The sequence below is a fragment of the Bombus pyrosoma genome, linkage group LG10, assembly GCF_014825855.1.
Source record: "Bombus pyrosoma isolate SC7728 linkage group LG10, ASM1482585v1, whole genome shotgun sequence".
Taxonomy (NCBI): domain Eukaryota; kingdom Metazoa; phylum Arthropoda; class Insecta; order Hymenoptera; family Apidae; genus Bombus; species Bombus pyrosoma.
The window spans coordinates 14,843,105-14,860,568 of record NC_057779.1 but is presented as its reverse complement, the minus strand read 5'-3'; the positions used below and the strand labels follow the sequence as shown (position 1 = coordinate 14,860,568).

At 35.2% G+C, this 17,464-nt stretch overlaps 2 protein-coding genes and 1 long non-coding RNA gene across 28 annotated transcripts in view; 2 read left to right on the top strand and 1 right to left on the bottom strand.

Annotated features, from left to right (window-relative positions):
* LOC122571673 (guanine nucleotide-binding protein G(q) subunit alpha) overlaps positions 1–17,464 on the bottom strand; it is a 61,544-nt gene that overhangs the window by 2,300 nt on the left and 41,780 nt on the right. For 2 of the 9 annotated variants that reach the window (XR_006318159.1, XM_043735731.1), the window contains exons 2-7: positions 6,443–6,627; positions 6,190–6,344; positions 4,988–5,116; positions 4,032–4,161; positions 3,773–3,926; positions 1,847–1,954 (exon numbers count right to left, since the gene is read on the bottom strand). Coding sequence is in view for 8 of the 9 variants with exons in the window: in XM_043735731.1 (XP_043591666.1) it covers positions 1,847–1,954; positions 3,773–3,926; positions 4,032–4,161; positions 4,988–5,116; positions 6,190–6,344; positions 6,443–6,627 (861 nt within the window). In the remaining variant the exon portion in view is untranslated. Of the gene's footprint in view, positions 1–218; positions 1,487–1,846; positions 1,955–2,897; positions 3,006–3,772; positions 3,927–4,031; positions 4,162–4,987; positions 5,117–5,682; positions 5,812–6,189; positions 6,345–6,442; positions 6,628–17,464 lie in introns of those variants that run through there. The other 7 variants (XM_043735738.1, XM_043735737.1, XM_043735734.1 and 4 more) reach the window with 7 other exon arrangements.
* On the top strand, positions 7,740–11,944 carry LOC122571679. The gene is made up of 4 exons (XR_006318175.1): positions 7,740–8,400; positions 8,479–9,709; positions 9,784–9,838; positions 9,918–11,944. It is a non-coding gene; the product is annotated as an uncharacterized LOC122571679 (long non-coding RNA).
* The window catches only part of LOC122571675, a 30,774-nt gene continuing 26,529 nt past the window's right edge, over positions 13,220–17,464 (top strand). For 4 of the 18 annotated variants that reach the window (XR_006318162.1, XR_006318160.1, XR_006318161.1 and 1 more), the window contains exons 1-4: positions 13,325–14,320; positions 14,421–14,649; positions 14,724–14,864; positions 15,230–15,312. Coding sequence is in view for 4 of the 18 variants with exons in the window: in XM_043735739.1 (XP_043591674.1) it covers positions 14,263–14,320; positions 14,421–14,649; positions 14,724–14,864; positions 15,230–15,312 (511 nt within the window). In the remaining 14 variants the exon portion in view is untranslated. Of the gene's footprint in view, positions 14,650–14,723; positions 14,865–15,229; positions 17,357–17,464 lie in introns of all 18 variants that reach the window. The other 14 variants (XR_006318163.1, XR_006318166.1, XM_043735742.1 and 11 more) reach the window with 14 other exon arrangements.

Below are 17,464 nucleotides of genomic sequence, written 5' to 3'. Positions count from 1 at the left end.
GTTTAGAAACGTTGAAACCTTGAATAATTAATATCTTTCATTGAATAGTAATACAACAGTATATGACAAATCAACTTACCCTTAAGTGAAGGGTGAGAATAAGTTTGAAGTTCATACACATGCAACATGCAATTTTTATCTTCTATATATAAAAATTCACAAAAACACTGACACATATATAATATAATTTATATTATAGGAATCATTAAAGAAATTAATTATATTGCAGAATGATATATTTAAATTAAATAACTGAAGCACATAAATTTATAACAATTTCTATAATCCTTATCACTGACAATTGAACATAACAAATTAGAGAAGTTACAATTAATTGCAGAAATTTTATAAAAGTATATATAATAGAAAAGAAAGCTATATATGTAATGCAATAGTTATCACATGCCATTGAAGAACAAAGTATGTTCCACACTCCCACAAACGTGAAATATACACTGCTTGAAACAATTAGGGGACTGCTCTTACAAAGTATTCTGTTGCATCGATCAAGCAAATAGAAGTAAAGATATCCTCCAGGCTTGATAGATTGAAATGTTACTCGTATGATTCTGTGATAAGAATTGACTTTAAGATAATAATTAAACAAAAATGTACAGACACAAGAAGTAGGTATAAAGATCAAAATGAGTGGAATATCATCCTTTAATTATTTTCAGCAGTGCGTTATTGTTTTACACATTTAACTGTGCTTTGTTAAATAAATTACAGAAACCCGTTATTGAAAGAATGCATAAAATACTTTAGTAGCATTTTTTAAAATAAAATAAACTTGTTTAACTAAATTTAGAAACTTAAGAAATTATTACAGTATGATCAAACAGTATGTGCAAATAAATATTGTTTGTATAACCCATGCATTAAAACTTTGTGCAGAGCATAGTATTCCTTCCAATGACCTTGTAAGTTTAGCACTTATGAATTAAAATTAAAACCAGTTATGAAATTGATTATACTAATTTAAGTTCTGTTATATGGTATTCTGCATGATTAAAATATATTATATCTTATGATAACTGTTTTGAATTTCATTAATTAAATAAAAGTACTTTCTTTTACTAGTGAAATAATATGGTATTACTGAAAAAAACTACTTTACTCAATCTGTAATACTAATAAACCAAATATTTTTTTTTTACTACGTTTCACTGCATTTCACTTCAGTAACAATTGATTATTATGTTGAAATGATTTATGCGTGAACAATATTATGCAGGGAACAGATTGGCAGTCTCAAAATTTTGCACACAGAATATGTTACTCTATTATTACTTCTGATTTTCCAACTCATGACTAAACATTAATAGTCATTTTGTAAAAAATCTGTATATATTCGCAATAAAAGAAACACATTAAAGATCATATGTAAATGCAAAAATTGTCCTTTAGGCAAGATTAAATTCTTTAAGTGCAGTTTGCATAATTGTATCTTTAACGGCACAAAATACAAGCTTAATGTTTTCCGTGTCTGATGAATAATCCCATAAGCGCAGCATGCAATAATAAACCACATTTTAATGTTAATATCGATTTGAAACATCAAATCAGACAGAAAATCAATCTAATAGTATGTTTAGATTATTAACTATGATGTGAATAATAAACATTCAAAAAATAGGTAATTAAGAATTTTTTAAAATTAAATTGCATAATAGTATTAGTTTTTGACACTATAAAATAGATTGATTTTCCTGAAGTAAATAACCATTAAGATAAGAATTACGTACCTGCTGTAGAATATAGGCAACATGCAAATTATCTTACACAACATACATAATGTTAAGAAGCAAAAACAAATGCACATTAGCATCAATTACTAACAGCCTACCTGTGGCACACGTAAAATGTGAGTATATAATCTTCTCAATATCTGGATTCAATTCGACAAACATCTGTAAAATGAATTCTCTAGCAGGTATGGCATCTCTTTGTGGGCCTGTGAAATATATAAGCAAGCATACGAATTGACAATTACTTCTATTTATATTTATTCAAGCGCATACTATCTTTTTTCTCCCAATTTAATTATATAATATCAGTGGGATATTATTTTAAAATCTGATTGAAACCAACTCAAATATTAATTAATATTAATAACATAAAATTACAAGATTTATACTATCTATAATAAAATACTTTTAGAACACAAAAATATAATAATAACAGAAAACTAAAATTAATTTCAATTATTTTACTACAATATATAAACTAATATACATTAAAATGATATGTAAAGATTAAAGAGAAAATTAGATACAGAAGGTAAAAATTATGTTTTCATGGAGAAAAAAAATTTTTTTTGTATGTTGAAACTATTATCAAATCCACTTTATCTGATTTACTAAATCAATGAAGTTTATATCCAAATCCAATAAATACTGAAGGACAAATTATTCAATTAGTTCTATTAACTCTCAAAGAAACCTTTTAAAGTTATTATCAGTCAAATACAAATCTCTTATGTAAGCTTAATATACGTTTTCATTTTATCAGATTAAGAAAATATAACACATTTTAATTAGATTATTTAAATTAGATCTAATTAGATACGTCTGGAAAATTCTAAGGAATGTTTATGTCAAAATGCTTTGAAAATCAATTCTAAAGTAAATAAATTTCCCTAAAGCAAAAACTAAAATCTCTATTTATGCATGTAAGTTGTTCTGGTATGGTTTTATGGAAAAGTTGAATCACTTATTATTGATAAAATGAATGAAAGGTAATGTCGAAATACGGAAAATAGCTGTTCTATAATACAGAAAGGGTTAAGCTTTAAGGATACAGTTACAACTTTATGATGTATAGTTACTGGCTCAATTTAGAAAATTCTCTACAAAACATCTACAATTTCTGCCAGGATGTGTTATATTTAAACAGACCTGTCGCACACGTGAAGTGAGAGTAGCACATGCGGTCAGGATCAGGATTCGTACTGAGATACACCTTTAAGATGAATTCCCTTGCTGGTACATCTTGTTGTTTAGGGCCTATACCATACAACTTGTTCACTTACTAATAATAAACTGAATAGTACGCTCCAGAGCAATGCAAAATAATTCTAAGCCTGATTCTCTGAACATATTGACAATTCATCCGAAGGTGTTTCATGTTTCACATTTTATGATATACTTAATAATATTATGATATTATAACTTCTATATTACTTTAAGAGCCTTCTCTGCGATATTTTTCAAAACATGGTAATCCAATTTATTTTTCTATTTATTAAAGATAAAATACCGCATAAAAAGTATTTCCAAATCACTAGTAGTGAATTACAAAGATTTAATAAAAATGGATTAAAAATCAAATATCTATGTATAATGTTGGAATAATTATATTAACTAGAAATATAGAAATTAAAAATCTATTTGCAATGTTCAATAATGGAATTGTCTACTGTGTTTTGAAAAATTAATTTATCTTCCTGGATAGAATAAAGAAACATAATCATTTCTGAAGATAAAATTCATTCTAAACCGAGTATATTAAAATTAACAAAGATTATCAACCTTTATTAATAAATTATTGAATTTTATTATGTGTTTGTATGAGAACTTTCTATGTAAAATCACATCTCGCATCAACTGGTAGATTTTCGTTCATACATAGTGAACAATAGTAAACATCCAGTATATTACATAGGATGTTGTACGTATCAATCTAAAGATTCACAAACATTAATAAGTTTAATGTTGTGAATGTTATTATACAGTATAATTTCCAAAAGTAAATATTGGTGTTATATACCTACCATTATATTCAGGAAAATAGTCAACAAGATGAGAGTACATAATCTTCTCCTCGAGCAGATCTTTCTTGTTTAGGAACAGAATAACAGAAGATTGTTGGAACCAAGGATATGTAATAATTGTTTTGAACAAAGCCTTACTTTCTTCCATTCGATTCTGAAAAATGGTAACAACAAGTTACAATGATATGATTTAGTTAATGATATGCTTTATATGGGTAAACTAGAAAATAAGAGAAAGAAATATTGTAATAGTATTTACCTCATTTTCCGATTCAAACAAAATTTGATCATATTCACTTAAAGCTACTAAAAAGATGATAGAAGTGACATTCTCGAAACAGTGGATCCACTTCCTTCTTTCTGATCTCTGTCCACCAACGTCTACCATCCTGTAAAATATACTTATGTAATATCGTTCATCTTTTCACTTACGACTTAAATATTTGCTACAATATTAATCAAACTAAAGCGCAAACTGTTATCCGATATTTATCAATTTGTTAAGTGCAGTTTGTAAATAATTCCTAATTTCACATTCAGAATTTAAATTACTCATACGATTCATTAGTCAAATGTCGTAATATTATATTTTCTGAATAGAAATTTCATGGAAAAACATGCAAACAATGAGCTATTTAAAGCAAACGAAGGATAAAAATTGAAGAGAAAAAAAAACAAAAAAAAAGAGAAGAAAGGAGAACGAAACAGGAAGAATCAGCTATAAAATATATAGTAAATAACATAATCCTGTTTTTCTTTTTAAATAAGAAGTTATCTACGTGTTCACTCACCTTGTCAATTTTTAAGGTATAAAATAGTAAATATTACTATTATTACGTTACGTTATAAATGATAACTTATTAATTACCTGCTACTTCTATTTTACCTCTGTAACTTATAAAGTCTATTTCTATACGTGATAACTTATGTATAAAAGAATATTATTTACATTACAACAAATCGCGATAATACTTAAGAAACTATATACGATCGAGGGAGAAAAAAATGATTAACATAAATAAATGGTATTGCGATAATGTACAGACAAAAAATACATGACACGATAGGAATAAAATAAAAGTGTCTACCCGTATTAAAAAAAAAAACTCACACAGGTATTTTGATACTAATCCATTACTCCAGGTTAGTACGATACTAAGTTAGTATAGTATACTTCTAAACGTATAGTCAAGTTCAAGTAATGTGTGTTAGTACCTAAATATGATGGAGTCCAGATCAAACGGATATTCTATAATGCCAGTAGTAGGAGCTCGAGCCCGAAGAATGTCTTGTTCGGTAGGAAGGAAGTCAGGCTTTTCGATACGTTCTAGGTCACTAAGATAACTGCAAAACAAACGAAGCCACAGTCTGATAGTGCATGCCCATGCATGTATTAAAGGTGATTACGAGGAGAGGAATATCGCAAAACATTTGACACATGCTCGTTGTCCCCAGCCTGTAAGAATTCTCTCAAGTGCAAAGTTCATTGATTTATTCTTACAGTTTTATGACACATGGTAACTGACAGTGGGACAGTTTACATCGTTCACCGCAAAGCTATTATGTTCCTTGTAAATAAGTACGATTGATCGAGAGAAGACCGTGTGCGCCCATCCTCCGCTAGAAGAGGAACACCTTGCGTTGTGTCTTCTCTCCGCATACAGAGCACGAAATTTTCTCGTCGTCGCGAGAGACGAAATTTCGTACAGGAGAACCACGGCACGTCATAAAACCGGAGGTATCAATGGAACTCGCGAGACGCCAGTGAGAAAGGAGAAACGAAACGAATGATGGATTCCATGTACAATGAAATCGGTGAGTCACAATACATGCAGCCACGATGCAGAAAGAGTCCAATGTAAGTAGATCACAGGCACAGGCAGCGTCTTCCTTTGCATGGCGAGACATACCTAAATCGAATTTCTTCCAAGTCAAAAGGATATTCAATTATACCAGTAGTAGGCACTCTCACACGAAGAATGTCCTGTTCTGTTGGGAGGTAGCCCCTTGCTGCGACTCGATCTATCTCCAATAGGTAACTGAAACATCATGTTCTCAATACCTGATACACGGGACATCTGGCATTCCCAAATATTATAATCTCGTTCAACGAACAAATATCGAATCAACCAGATATCGAGTAAACCATTCACATGAGTAAATGGATCGCTTATTAAATAGAAACCTAGCAGTCGGTGCAAACCTTCAACGTTCCATCAAATATTTCTCTACAACGGATTCTTCATATTTAGACGTTACAGGCGTTTATACAGACAGGCCTGTACTTGGGTACACGTTTAGGGACCGACACGTTGGGACTGCTAACCGAACAATGATGTCGAGTGGAACGAGGTGAAAAAAGATACGCTCTCCTCAGGGGCAAGTAAATGGCAAAGACACGGCCAGACGGTACTTACTACTTAGCGGAGTCTGTGAGCTGGTATTCTCGCCTGCGGTCGTAACACTCTTGGATACCACTATCCGCCCATAAATCTTTGATTGCTTCTACGTATGGACTTTCAAAGGTTGTAACTGTCTCGAAGTCCACGCTTCGCACGAGCTCTGCTTTTTCCTAGGATCGCATGGAAACAACACATTTTTGAGTTGCACTTGGTTACCATAATTAACACGGGGAGAAGGGAGCCCAGGGTCACCGATAAAAATACTCACTATATTCGCAGATGAGGCGTACTGGATCTTGAGGAGGTCCATCGCCCGGATCATGGACTGCATGGCCATGAAAATGTTTTGGTACACGAGTTTAATGAACCCCCTCTTGTCATCGTCCGAGTAACCAGACCCGTGGATAATTCTCATCTGTTTAATGAAGGTGGATTTGCCGGATTCACCAGTACCTGTAACAAGTTTGTGAATCATTAATAAGCGAACATTGCCGAGGTAATCGACTTTTTCTGGGTTACTCGTACTTTCACGATTCGGCTTAATCGACCGATGAATTTATAAATTTCATTCATACGTAACGAAGCTATTCTATCGCGTGCGTTACATTTGCCATTACGTATTATTAGGATAAATCGGCTAAAGCTGTGTATTTACTGGAACAAATGTTACCAGATAGTACGTATCTGTGAAATCTGTCTGTGAAACGTGCGATGTACCAGTGCTGTTTTGTCACGGTAATTGCAATCAACTTATTTCTTAACAAAATAATCATTTTTCTAGAAATAAACTTCGATAGACTGTAAATACATCGTTGGCAATTTGGTACAAGTGGCTTTCCACTGTTTTTATTCTCTGGTTACTTTATTACAAATTATCGTGTCGTACGTAATACTAAAAGCACTAAGCATGGTAAAATTTGCCATTTTTCAGCAAATGTACGTATAACGATTAGGTGTCCTAATATTTACAGCCAACCATGTACTGTGATGTATCTTTGTGGTCAATTTGAGGAATCAATTTAATAAATCAGTAAGTAGATTCCATCCATCTCTTTTCGAGATTATTCGATATTATTGGTATACGCGTAGCAATTCAATTGAAAGTGCAATTATTTAGTTATACCAAAAATAGCAGGACCTATGTCAAGAATTTTCAAATTTTAGGGCGTCGATTCTCGACTGATGTCGTAATAAATAATCAGAACAGGTTTTACTACATTTGGTCTACGTTTCTTTCAGAATATTTAACGTTACTTTATATTCTATATTTATATAAAAAAAATTCTATGTCACGTAGAGTGCAAAATATAAATAAAAACGAAACACTAAAATTAAGTAACTTTAATTTTTAGATCCAATTCCATGGCTGGGTTTCGTCTCGTTCAAATTATCTAAATTCAGCACACTTGAAACGTTTCTTCGGGTTTTAAGCGAAGAGTTCTCTTAGCCATTCTTTGTTATTTCTTCAACTAAAAAGAAAAATGGTTATTAGATAACGTTCTATTTCCAGCGTCGACCTTCTCTTAATTATTATACGAGTTCTCTAAGCTAAGTCGACTTTTACCCAACTTTCGGTTTAATCGTAGCGAGCAAATCATCGACCGTTTTTGCAAACATTCTAAGACCATTTTCATATTCTTTCTTATGTCTGATGACTAGCTTCGGATATTTTTACGACGTTTTCAGGTATCCATTTTTTATTAAGTATCCAGTTGAAGCTACTTGCCACTCGTTACTCAACGATTCCGAGTCGATTAATTCGACTTATATCGACGTTTATATAATCGAGGCTTTAAAATCGTTATGAGTGCCGAATTTTTCCTGCGAATGCAAATTTAAGGTTATGTAACGAAAGGAGCGTAAAAAACATAAACAGAGAATTTTGGTGTTAACCAATAGGATACCAATAGCAATTAAAACAAGTAGCACGGTACTGCGTGTTAAGTAACGCTATTTGTGCTCGTACACAAGCAACGTTCAACAATCAAACACGTAAACTCAATTATTATACGCCGCCACACTTTGTCAAATAGTGCGTCGTAAACTGCATTAAAGCAGAATCGAATAATTTGAAAATATCATCGATACTTGTGCGATCAAAGAACGAGAGAAAGTATCGATTGCAACAAAGCGCTGGTGCTCGCTATTCGATAATTAATACAGCGATCCAGTTACTCGTTTCTGCCTCGTATCTTGGTGTCTGAAAGGGAAACAACTGAAAAATAGGTAATATTGAGCCGTCCTGCTTCTATGTACAAACCGTTCCAATGACAAATATCGTATTACATTATCACTCGTTAATAGAATACGGATGTACGGCTGTCTACAAACATTACGAGTTATTAACGGTTGCGTAAGTTACTCGCCGGGTCGCATATTAATACTTGCATTTGCATGATCCGCGTTGCTCGGTTCGTAGCAAGAAACGGCCAAAGTTCCCGTGAGAACACGTGGACGACAAAAGCCGGCCCAACGATTTTCCGAGCGACAGCTACGCGTATCGAGAATCGAATCGACGCCGCAGCGTGGTTCGAGTTGGCCGACCTCCGCCGACCTCCATCGCTCGTTCGACAATTTCCGCGCAGAGGCCGACGCGCGCCTCGTGCCTTTCCGGGTCGCCGGCGGAAGCATACGAACATCTACGACGAAAAACCGAGCCACCAACCCGAAATGGGAAGTGACACCAACACTAGGGACGTACCATCGTCTCTCTTCTTCCCTGTATCCTTTCGTATCTGAATCTTCGAAATACGTAAAATTTCGTAGAAATACCGACTCATGTAGTTATTTTCCAACAGTATTTTTTTCTGTCAGGTCCATTCTGCGTTTTGGCCATACGATAGAGTATAAAAATGACAGGAAATTTAACGTTAAAGTTTCATGTTGATATATTATGAATTTCAGTAACTTTTGCACTGAGACAATCTTTTACCGGATTAGCAACGCTCGTTTTGTAAAGTTACATTTCCTTTTTATGCTTCTCGTTTTATAAATTTTCTTCTGTTCGCCATTGTACTAATTTCTTTTTCTCTCTGCATCTATTTGGATATTACTCGGGCCTAATTAATTAGTATGTAAATGCTACAATAAATACTATGGTGTGGTTTTTCGGCCACCGTTGATAATTACGTTAAGACATTCAATCAGAAATTGACTTTCTGAAAATCACTTTCGTAAAATATTTTTACGTCATAATTGCAGTTGCAGCTTTCGAAATTTATTATATTATAGTTTAACATATTTTCTGTCGAGTTTACTAGTTTCAGTTAATTATGTTTGCGGAATATGCATTTCTCTTTAACACAGTAAAAACGTAGTCAGAGATTTTATTAAAATTTTAATTAAAACGTTTCGTTATTAATTTTTTTAACTAATAATTTTACACGCTTGTTGCAACGATTTTTCTACGAATTTGTAAAACTCGCGCACGGCTACTATAAGATTAAAAATTACTTTGTGCTATTCATTTTTTTAGGGGAGGGGTTTAAATCTCAAGCAATGTCTTCATATATGTACAACGGAAGATCATAATGACGTAAATAAACGGTTATTTAATATTACAAAATAATGTTCTGTATTTATTACTATACAAATTTATATTTTTTTTAGGCCATGAAGACGTATCGCGGCAGAGAATAAAGTTATGACTAACTTAATTATAAAGGTAAAACCACGATACTTTTAAGAGCTGAAATACACGATAAAATTCTCAATATCTTCATTTACATCGTTATGATTTTCAGCCTGCCATACATTGTTCGAATCTACTTATTAATGATAATAAACACCTTCCAACATATCGGTAATGGACAGAAGATTACACGTAAATCGTTGCGGAATAATTCGGAGGAGAGAAGAATCCAACGAAAATTCAGCGAGGACTCTGCAAACGAATTAATACGAATTTCAGTCGAACTTTCGAGTCACAATTCCGCTGTAAATAGTCGATGCTATGATATCTCGCAGCCGCTGCTATAATGGAGTAATAATTCGCTCATAAACTAACACTATCGGCCGTTGCAACTAGTATATACCATTTCTTTTCCTCTTTCTTGCTAATAATAACGCCGACATTAAATAGGTTGCAAGCCGATTAATTCGACCCTTATCGGATCATACGCTCGGAAGTGTGCAAATTAATTTTTTCCGCAAGGAGTTGCTCGCCATTTAATCGAACCGTACTTTAAGTGAGCTGTTCGATTTGATAATCCATGAAATTAGCCTCGTCATTCTCGTTGCAGATTGTCACCTGTATAAACTGCCGAACCGTTCGTTTACACCTCTTTGCTCTTTATACAAGTTAGCTGAAAGCTGGCCATCTAACTTTCTGCAAACGTTTCTTTACTTTATCATCGCTGGTAGCTTTTTATTCGGATAATTTGAACCAGTCAACTTGAGTAAGACGAAATATTAACCTTTGATTTGCAGCTATTATCTCACATATTAGTTGAATGTTAAACAGCAATTTTTCAAATCAACCTAATCAAACCAATTTTAGCTACCAGTTTTTTAACACCACGAGAAACATGGATGTTTCTTAAACTCCTCCAGTTACGTTTGTGTTGAAGATTGTATTCTATCTCAGTAATTCTATCTCATAACAAAAGTTAACGTGAACTATAACTTTAGTTGTAATCCCTCGTTAAATTATATAGAACCTTTTGTAACCATAGAATCCGATTGTACCAGCCTGTGATTCAGAGCAACTTGGCTGTAAATACAAGTACGTTACATGTGCTTGTTACGTGCACACCGAACTATATCTCAACTTACAATATTTACTTATGTTTTTATTTATCGTGTTAGGTTATTAGGTAAACGTATGAAAATATTTACACTATGTTTGGGATTTATTTTGCCACGTGAAATTATCTTTCACCGGGTTGTATCATCAACCGAGCTTCTCGGAAGCCAAACCGATCAACTCAATCTTTTATCAGCCTCACGATTATGTTACATACGTGTACGACTAATGTTTGCCTCTTGAAACAAATTACTCGTTTCCATAAGCTGATTCATTGCAAGAAGATAACGTAAATGACAGCAAAGTCTAAGGCAAGATTTAAAAAAGTAGTTTAGCAACATCACTTTCTTGGTGTTGATCAATGTCGTTTCTCAACATCTCGGTTGCAAGACACTGTGCATGTACAATGGCTACAAAAATTACTGCGCGTACTCTTGCAAATACTATTCGCATATCATAGCATTTATTAAATATAACATCTACATAAATTTCGTGTTATTCAATGCTATACAAATATGACGTATGTATGGGAATGTAAAATATATTTAAAAAAAATGCTTCGTTCAGTTCATCTTCTTTGTTGTACATCTCAATATTGCCACCTGACACCGTCCATATTTAGTGAACAGTTAATGTTCGTCTAAGTAGCTGGTAAGGAAATAGTAAAGCATGGGGTTCAAGCGAAGAAAGATGTAGGGAAAGATGAAAGAAAAGTAAAGAATAGAGGAATGAATAGAGTACAGACTGTCGCGCAAATTTCTGTTATAAAGAAAAGCTGCTTTGTGGTGTGAACCCTATTGACCTACCATTCACGACACAGCACACAATTCTAAAATGGCACCAAATTAGATGAACCAATTATTGAAAAAGATTGAAAATATCCCAAGAATCGAGGAAAGTACATATCCAGTTCAGAACAAAGTGGATGAAACAGGCTGAAATTTATCAGACCAGATTTACCAGACATATGGGATCTAGAAATATGGTAAGCATTTATCGAAAAATCAATTTCTTCGTATGAAAAAATTTGTACGATTGCCTTGAGTGCTTAGTAACGAAGATCCGTAATCGATGTTTTATAAAAGTTCATTCAGACAGAGTAAAAAACATACGTGTTAAAGGACGCGTCTTTCAGTTGTTAAAAAGAAAGTGTTTCTAATTTGTTCCCCCTAATTTTGGTGAGAAAATGTTTGTATTATTCGCTTTTTGCGCATTGGAAATATGTTGATATAAAATAAGACAAATCTCACGATCTGTACAAGAATCACATGCAAATTTTCTAGTTTGCGATATAGATTCTAATTATATAGTATAGTTTCTAATTTGTTCCCCCTAATTTTGGTGAGAAAATGTTTGTATTATTCGCTTTTTGCGCGTTGGAAGTATGTTGATATGAAATATGAAATAAGACAAATCTCACGATTTGTACAAGAATCACATGCAAATTTTCTAGTTTGCGATATAGATTCTAATTATATAGTATAGTTTCTAATTTGTACCCTTAATTTTGGTGAGAAAATGTTTGTATTATTCGTTTTTTGCGCGTTGGAAATATGTTGATATGAAATATGAAATAAGACAAATCTCACGATCTGTGCAAGAATCACATACAAATTTTCTAGTTTGCGATATAAATGTGCGCAGCTCATGGCATCGTCTGAAATACGCGCTGCATCTAACCCAATTTTCTGCCCTCGCGTCGTTCGAAAATTGATCGTCACGTACGAAACACGCCACGTTTTGATCTTCTTCATCTTCACACGATGACTCCAATTTCGAATTTCTTTGAGAGGAACGCGTTCCTGATTTCGTCCCTGGGTATCTACGCAAGGGAACGAAATTTTGATCGATCCTGCACTTCGGAAAATGAAAACAGAAACAATATACTACGCGACACCAAACATAAATGCTAGAACTACATACTTTAGATGCTGAAGTACGATTTCCAATATTAAGATAAGACAATAACGTAGTGTACTATTGGCGAGAAAGCTACGCGATGCAGAAGACTCTGGAAACGGCGAATTTCTTTGCTTTCGCCGTCACTTAACGTATCTGTTTCGTTTAACACGTCGAATGCCATGCTAGTTTTACAGGAATTGCCCGTGGCATCATGACGAACTGTTTATTACGCGCTACATATAATGTTGAAATATTATAGTTCTATATTTCATGTATAAATAAGACTATTTTTATATCTTTCATACTGCATTAATTTCGTCACACCATGGTAGTAACGATGGTAATAATACAAAATTTATAACTATTGATATTCGTTCAAATTATATTATATTTCTACAAATCCTGGCGCGCCGATTACCGGTGGCCCCCACGGCGCCAGCGACGAGTAGAGCGCCGGTCACCGGTGACCCCCGTAGCATTCGACGTGCTAAAGAATGAAAGCCGCTGAAGAGTAAAACTAAAGTGGAAGAAGGAAAGAAAGCCGAAAAACCGAAATCGATCCAGCTGTAAGAGAATTAAACAGTGGAGAGTGGCGCAGAGCGGGGTCACGCGCTCGATTCTAATTGTACCTTTTAGCTGTAGGGCTCTTAGCTGTTCTCCTTGGAAAGAACAATAACACTTGCGCGCCGGTGTACGTCCCTGAACATGGTGGGGCGGCAACAAACACGGAGCACGAAACGGAGCAAAAGGTGGGGTGGCTTAACGGCGGCGGCGGCGGCGGCGGTGGCGACAAAGGAAGATGTGCAGGTGGTACACACAGAGCACGGCGCCAGCATCGCCCTCGCGAAAATCATGAATGAAAACGGGCGAGCAGCCAGCACTACTGCGTGCTATCATGCAGCCACCGCGTATGGATCTCCTCTCGTCTCTCCCTTTCGAATGCATTGGCCGGCCAACAGCTCTCTCGCGTTCTCTTTAGTCTTTAGCAAGCGTGGCGGTAGCGGCAGCAGTGCCGCTGCCTTTTGTTCGCGTCGCGCTGAGAAAAGGCGATCCGCTCTTACCAACACGCCCTTCTTCGTCGCCGCCTAACTGTCGCGCGCAAGCAAGGGCAGCATTAGTTTGCACAATATCGTGTGAACGACATCCCCCCGTTTTAAGAGGTTTATTTAGGCACCTGTATCTCATCGGCGTCGCATGCCCCGGCTAAACTACCCGAATCGTTAGCACGCTTATTAGCGACAACTTCTGGCCTGCCTTGGGATATTCGGGCTACCGTGTTTCTGTACGGATGTATAGCTACAATTGTAGGAAATAAATCATAGAGAATATCGAGGAGGTTATACCGAGGATGTAAGGTAAAGACATAAGAAAATGTGGAAAATTTTGTAAGTTTGAGAAAGACGATCTGTGAATGGCTCGTACGGAGAGTTACGTTGTTGCTGATGAAATACTCTCGACACAGTTACATTCATATTAACGCTTTGGCGTATAAATTTATTAGTAAGTTTAACCAGTAGCCGGTGATTTTTCCTAAAAATTTCATGTTCTTGAACTTTACGTAAATGAACGGTTTGCGCGTGACACCAATATTAACGTTTAGCTTGCGAACTTGAGGACACGTTCATGCCAACGGAGAGTGTTAACGAAGATATCTTCAGTTTGGAGAAAATACGGAAGAAAAAAGTAAGGATGATTCCTCGTTCGAGTTTTGTGTCGAACAGGACATTTGCTTTGTTTGCGAAAATGAGAGCAAGATTGAAGTATGGCAGCGTTAATCGCGGGGCTAATAAAATTTTCAACGTTCGTAATTCCGCTGAAAATAATATTTTGTAATTAAAGTTTCATCGATTTGATTCAGGACAAGTAAAACAATATGTTTTATTTATCTTTATAACTGTTACAGTTACAGATTTTACAGTTACAGTAATTTTGATGTTCGTACGGATCTAAATTATTCGTCAACATCAGGTTGTCCGTTCTTCCAATGCAGCTTCTTCGAAAGCTATATTAATATCACAAGCGATGTGTCCAAGTTTAAACTCACGTAAGAAAATGTTGACCTATGGTTCGCTTTAACACACAATCCGCCATCTTATAATAAAATAATGAACGCAAAGCGCCGATCGATTATCTTTAGAATTTTATACGTTCAAAACGCTCCCGAAATGGATCATTTCGTATGCAACGACTTAAATTATAAATTCTGCCCATAAGAACCATGCGTTCCTTTAAGCCTCCATAACGTCACGCGACTTGAACGTGTACATACCCATAGCCGTATCTTTGATCTGTTAATTTTATTTTACGCTATTACTCACAACCATTGCATTGTATTGCGATTACGTTAAGCCACTGTGTTATTAGCACTAAACATCTTATTTACGACAATTATCAATTTCTAAATTACAGATCAACCTGCAGATTTAAACAAGAAGTTATCACCAATTACGAATGCCTTCTTTTGGACAAGAGATTAATAGGTAAATTGTCAGGTGCGCTATGCTTCATACAACAGATTCAGTTGGTTTAACAGTTTAACATACGATTATCATACATAACGTCTTAAAAAAATTCAACGTTATATTCCCCAGCTTCTTTTTATGTTATCTATACTGAGCTTGGACTAATTATAGGTAATTAAAATGTATACTATGATATATGTGGTATAAGGTGCATAAGTTATATAACTCGTCGTAAGTTGATTAGTATACATTAAACGCTCGTTCGTCGAGATAAAAAAATAGACATGATAATTCTGTGCCTATCGGATTATCCTCTTTTTCCCCCGAGTATTTTATTTTTTTATTCTATGTGTATTTTATTTTTCTTCCGTTTAAACAATTCCTCATACCTGCCGTTACGTCCGAGTACGCGTTTTTATTTTTATTTTAACCCGTCGTTGGCCGTTGTTTCGAACGTTCGTTGAAACAACATATTCGAGACAATGTTTCAGTATTTATTACGTATTTATTTAGCCTCTGAAAATATGCTACTCAGCGACCTTCTTTTTTTCTTCAGGTTTTATTATGTAGGTGGAACAGTCTTCGAGATTATGATATTTGTATGGGCAGACTTTTCTACACGTTGTTATGGCGCGTGTGTTTCTTTCGTGTATCAACTTACTTCTACGAATAGATCGTTATAATTACGAAGTACGCAGAAATTGTTCGTGGGCTAATATTGCTCAATGGCGTACTATTCTAATGAATAGATCATTAGTCACAGATACGTATAACACGAGACACTAACAATTGTTGTTTGATACAGTCGGTACGAGCGAGCTGCAAGCTCTTCCTTCTTCTTCCAATTCGTCAAAATTCCAGTCGCTTGAATTCATCGATCGAATTTAACGAAAAAATGATATGAAAACACGGACCTATGTATATGTATATAAGTATACGCGTACGTGAAACGCAAGCGAGTAAAAAAAAAAGAGTTTAAATCGTAAGAGAGCGAGAGGAAGATGTACGTGTCTCTGAAATGTTGAAAACGGTGTGAAACAGCGAGAAGCTAAAAAATGTCCAATTTGCAAGTTGTATGCGTATCGATGGATATTAAATAACTTTTGCGATTCTTGAAAGTGAAAATTAGCGTATTAAAGTTACTCTAACGGGTGCGGGAATAATTAACACGACTATGTTCGAACGATTTTCTATGAACCATGCTGGGAGAATAACAATTTTGATTTTCAGCGGTGAACAGCTTTTTAATCGAATTAAATTAGTCAGAAATTTACAAAACACGCGCCTGAACAAATATACTTCGTTGCGATCGTTTTGGATTGTAGCGCGAAAGAGGAAGATAAGATGCATAAAACGCTTCGAAAGCACACGACCTGCGTATAACGCTAGCCATTTTCAACTCTAATTGAAATTCTCTGTAAATGAACAACAACCGATAAATTTCTCAATTTTAATTCCGCTCGAGAAAATTATCGATTTACCGTAACACGAGTACGAAACCGTCAACGATATCTTACGAACGAGTCGTTTCGTTAACCGGAAACAAGCCCGCCAGCCAAAATATAGGAAAACACTGGAAAGGAAAATTCTGGCTGATAAAATTTCATGCGATAAAGAATGACGCAATAGGCATGTTAAGTATAGATACATCTGTGTGGTCTAAAAATACCAATTAGCGTTCGATGGAACGTCGAGCGGATGTACGCTCGTGACGAGAGGACAAGGGTGACATGAGAACGCTCCAAGGAAATTCCATTCGAAATTTCCAGCGCGCGATCTATGAAATATCCGAGCGGTGGGGGCCGAGAGGCAGGCTGAACGTTTTCGAAACAATTTTTATCGCGCTCTCGGAAGGCTGAGTGGGAGGAAGAAGAAGCTGGTTCCTCGATGTACATATGTGCGTTGACTTTATGGCCGATGAATGTGGAAGAATTGCGATTGGCGAAGCCGATGGCACAGAGTAGCGCGGTAAATTGCTATGAAAGACAGGGCTGCGCGAGCCTCGAGCCTGGTTTAAAAATAAAGGACACATCATGGAAGGACAAGAGGAAGGAAGACAGAGAGAATGCATCGAGTGAGTCACGGCGAGCGAGATATGCGAAAGGAAGTTTGCCCGACCTTCCAGCCTTCTAATAAATGCGAATACCAGATTCTCGAAATATAAATATTCCTTGGGGGAACC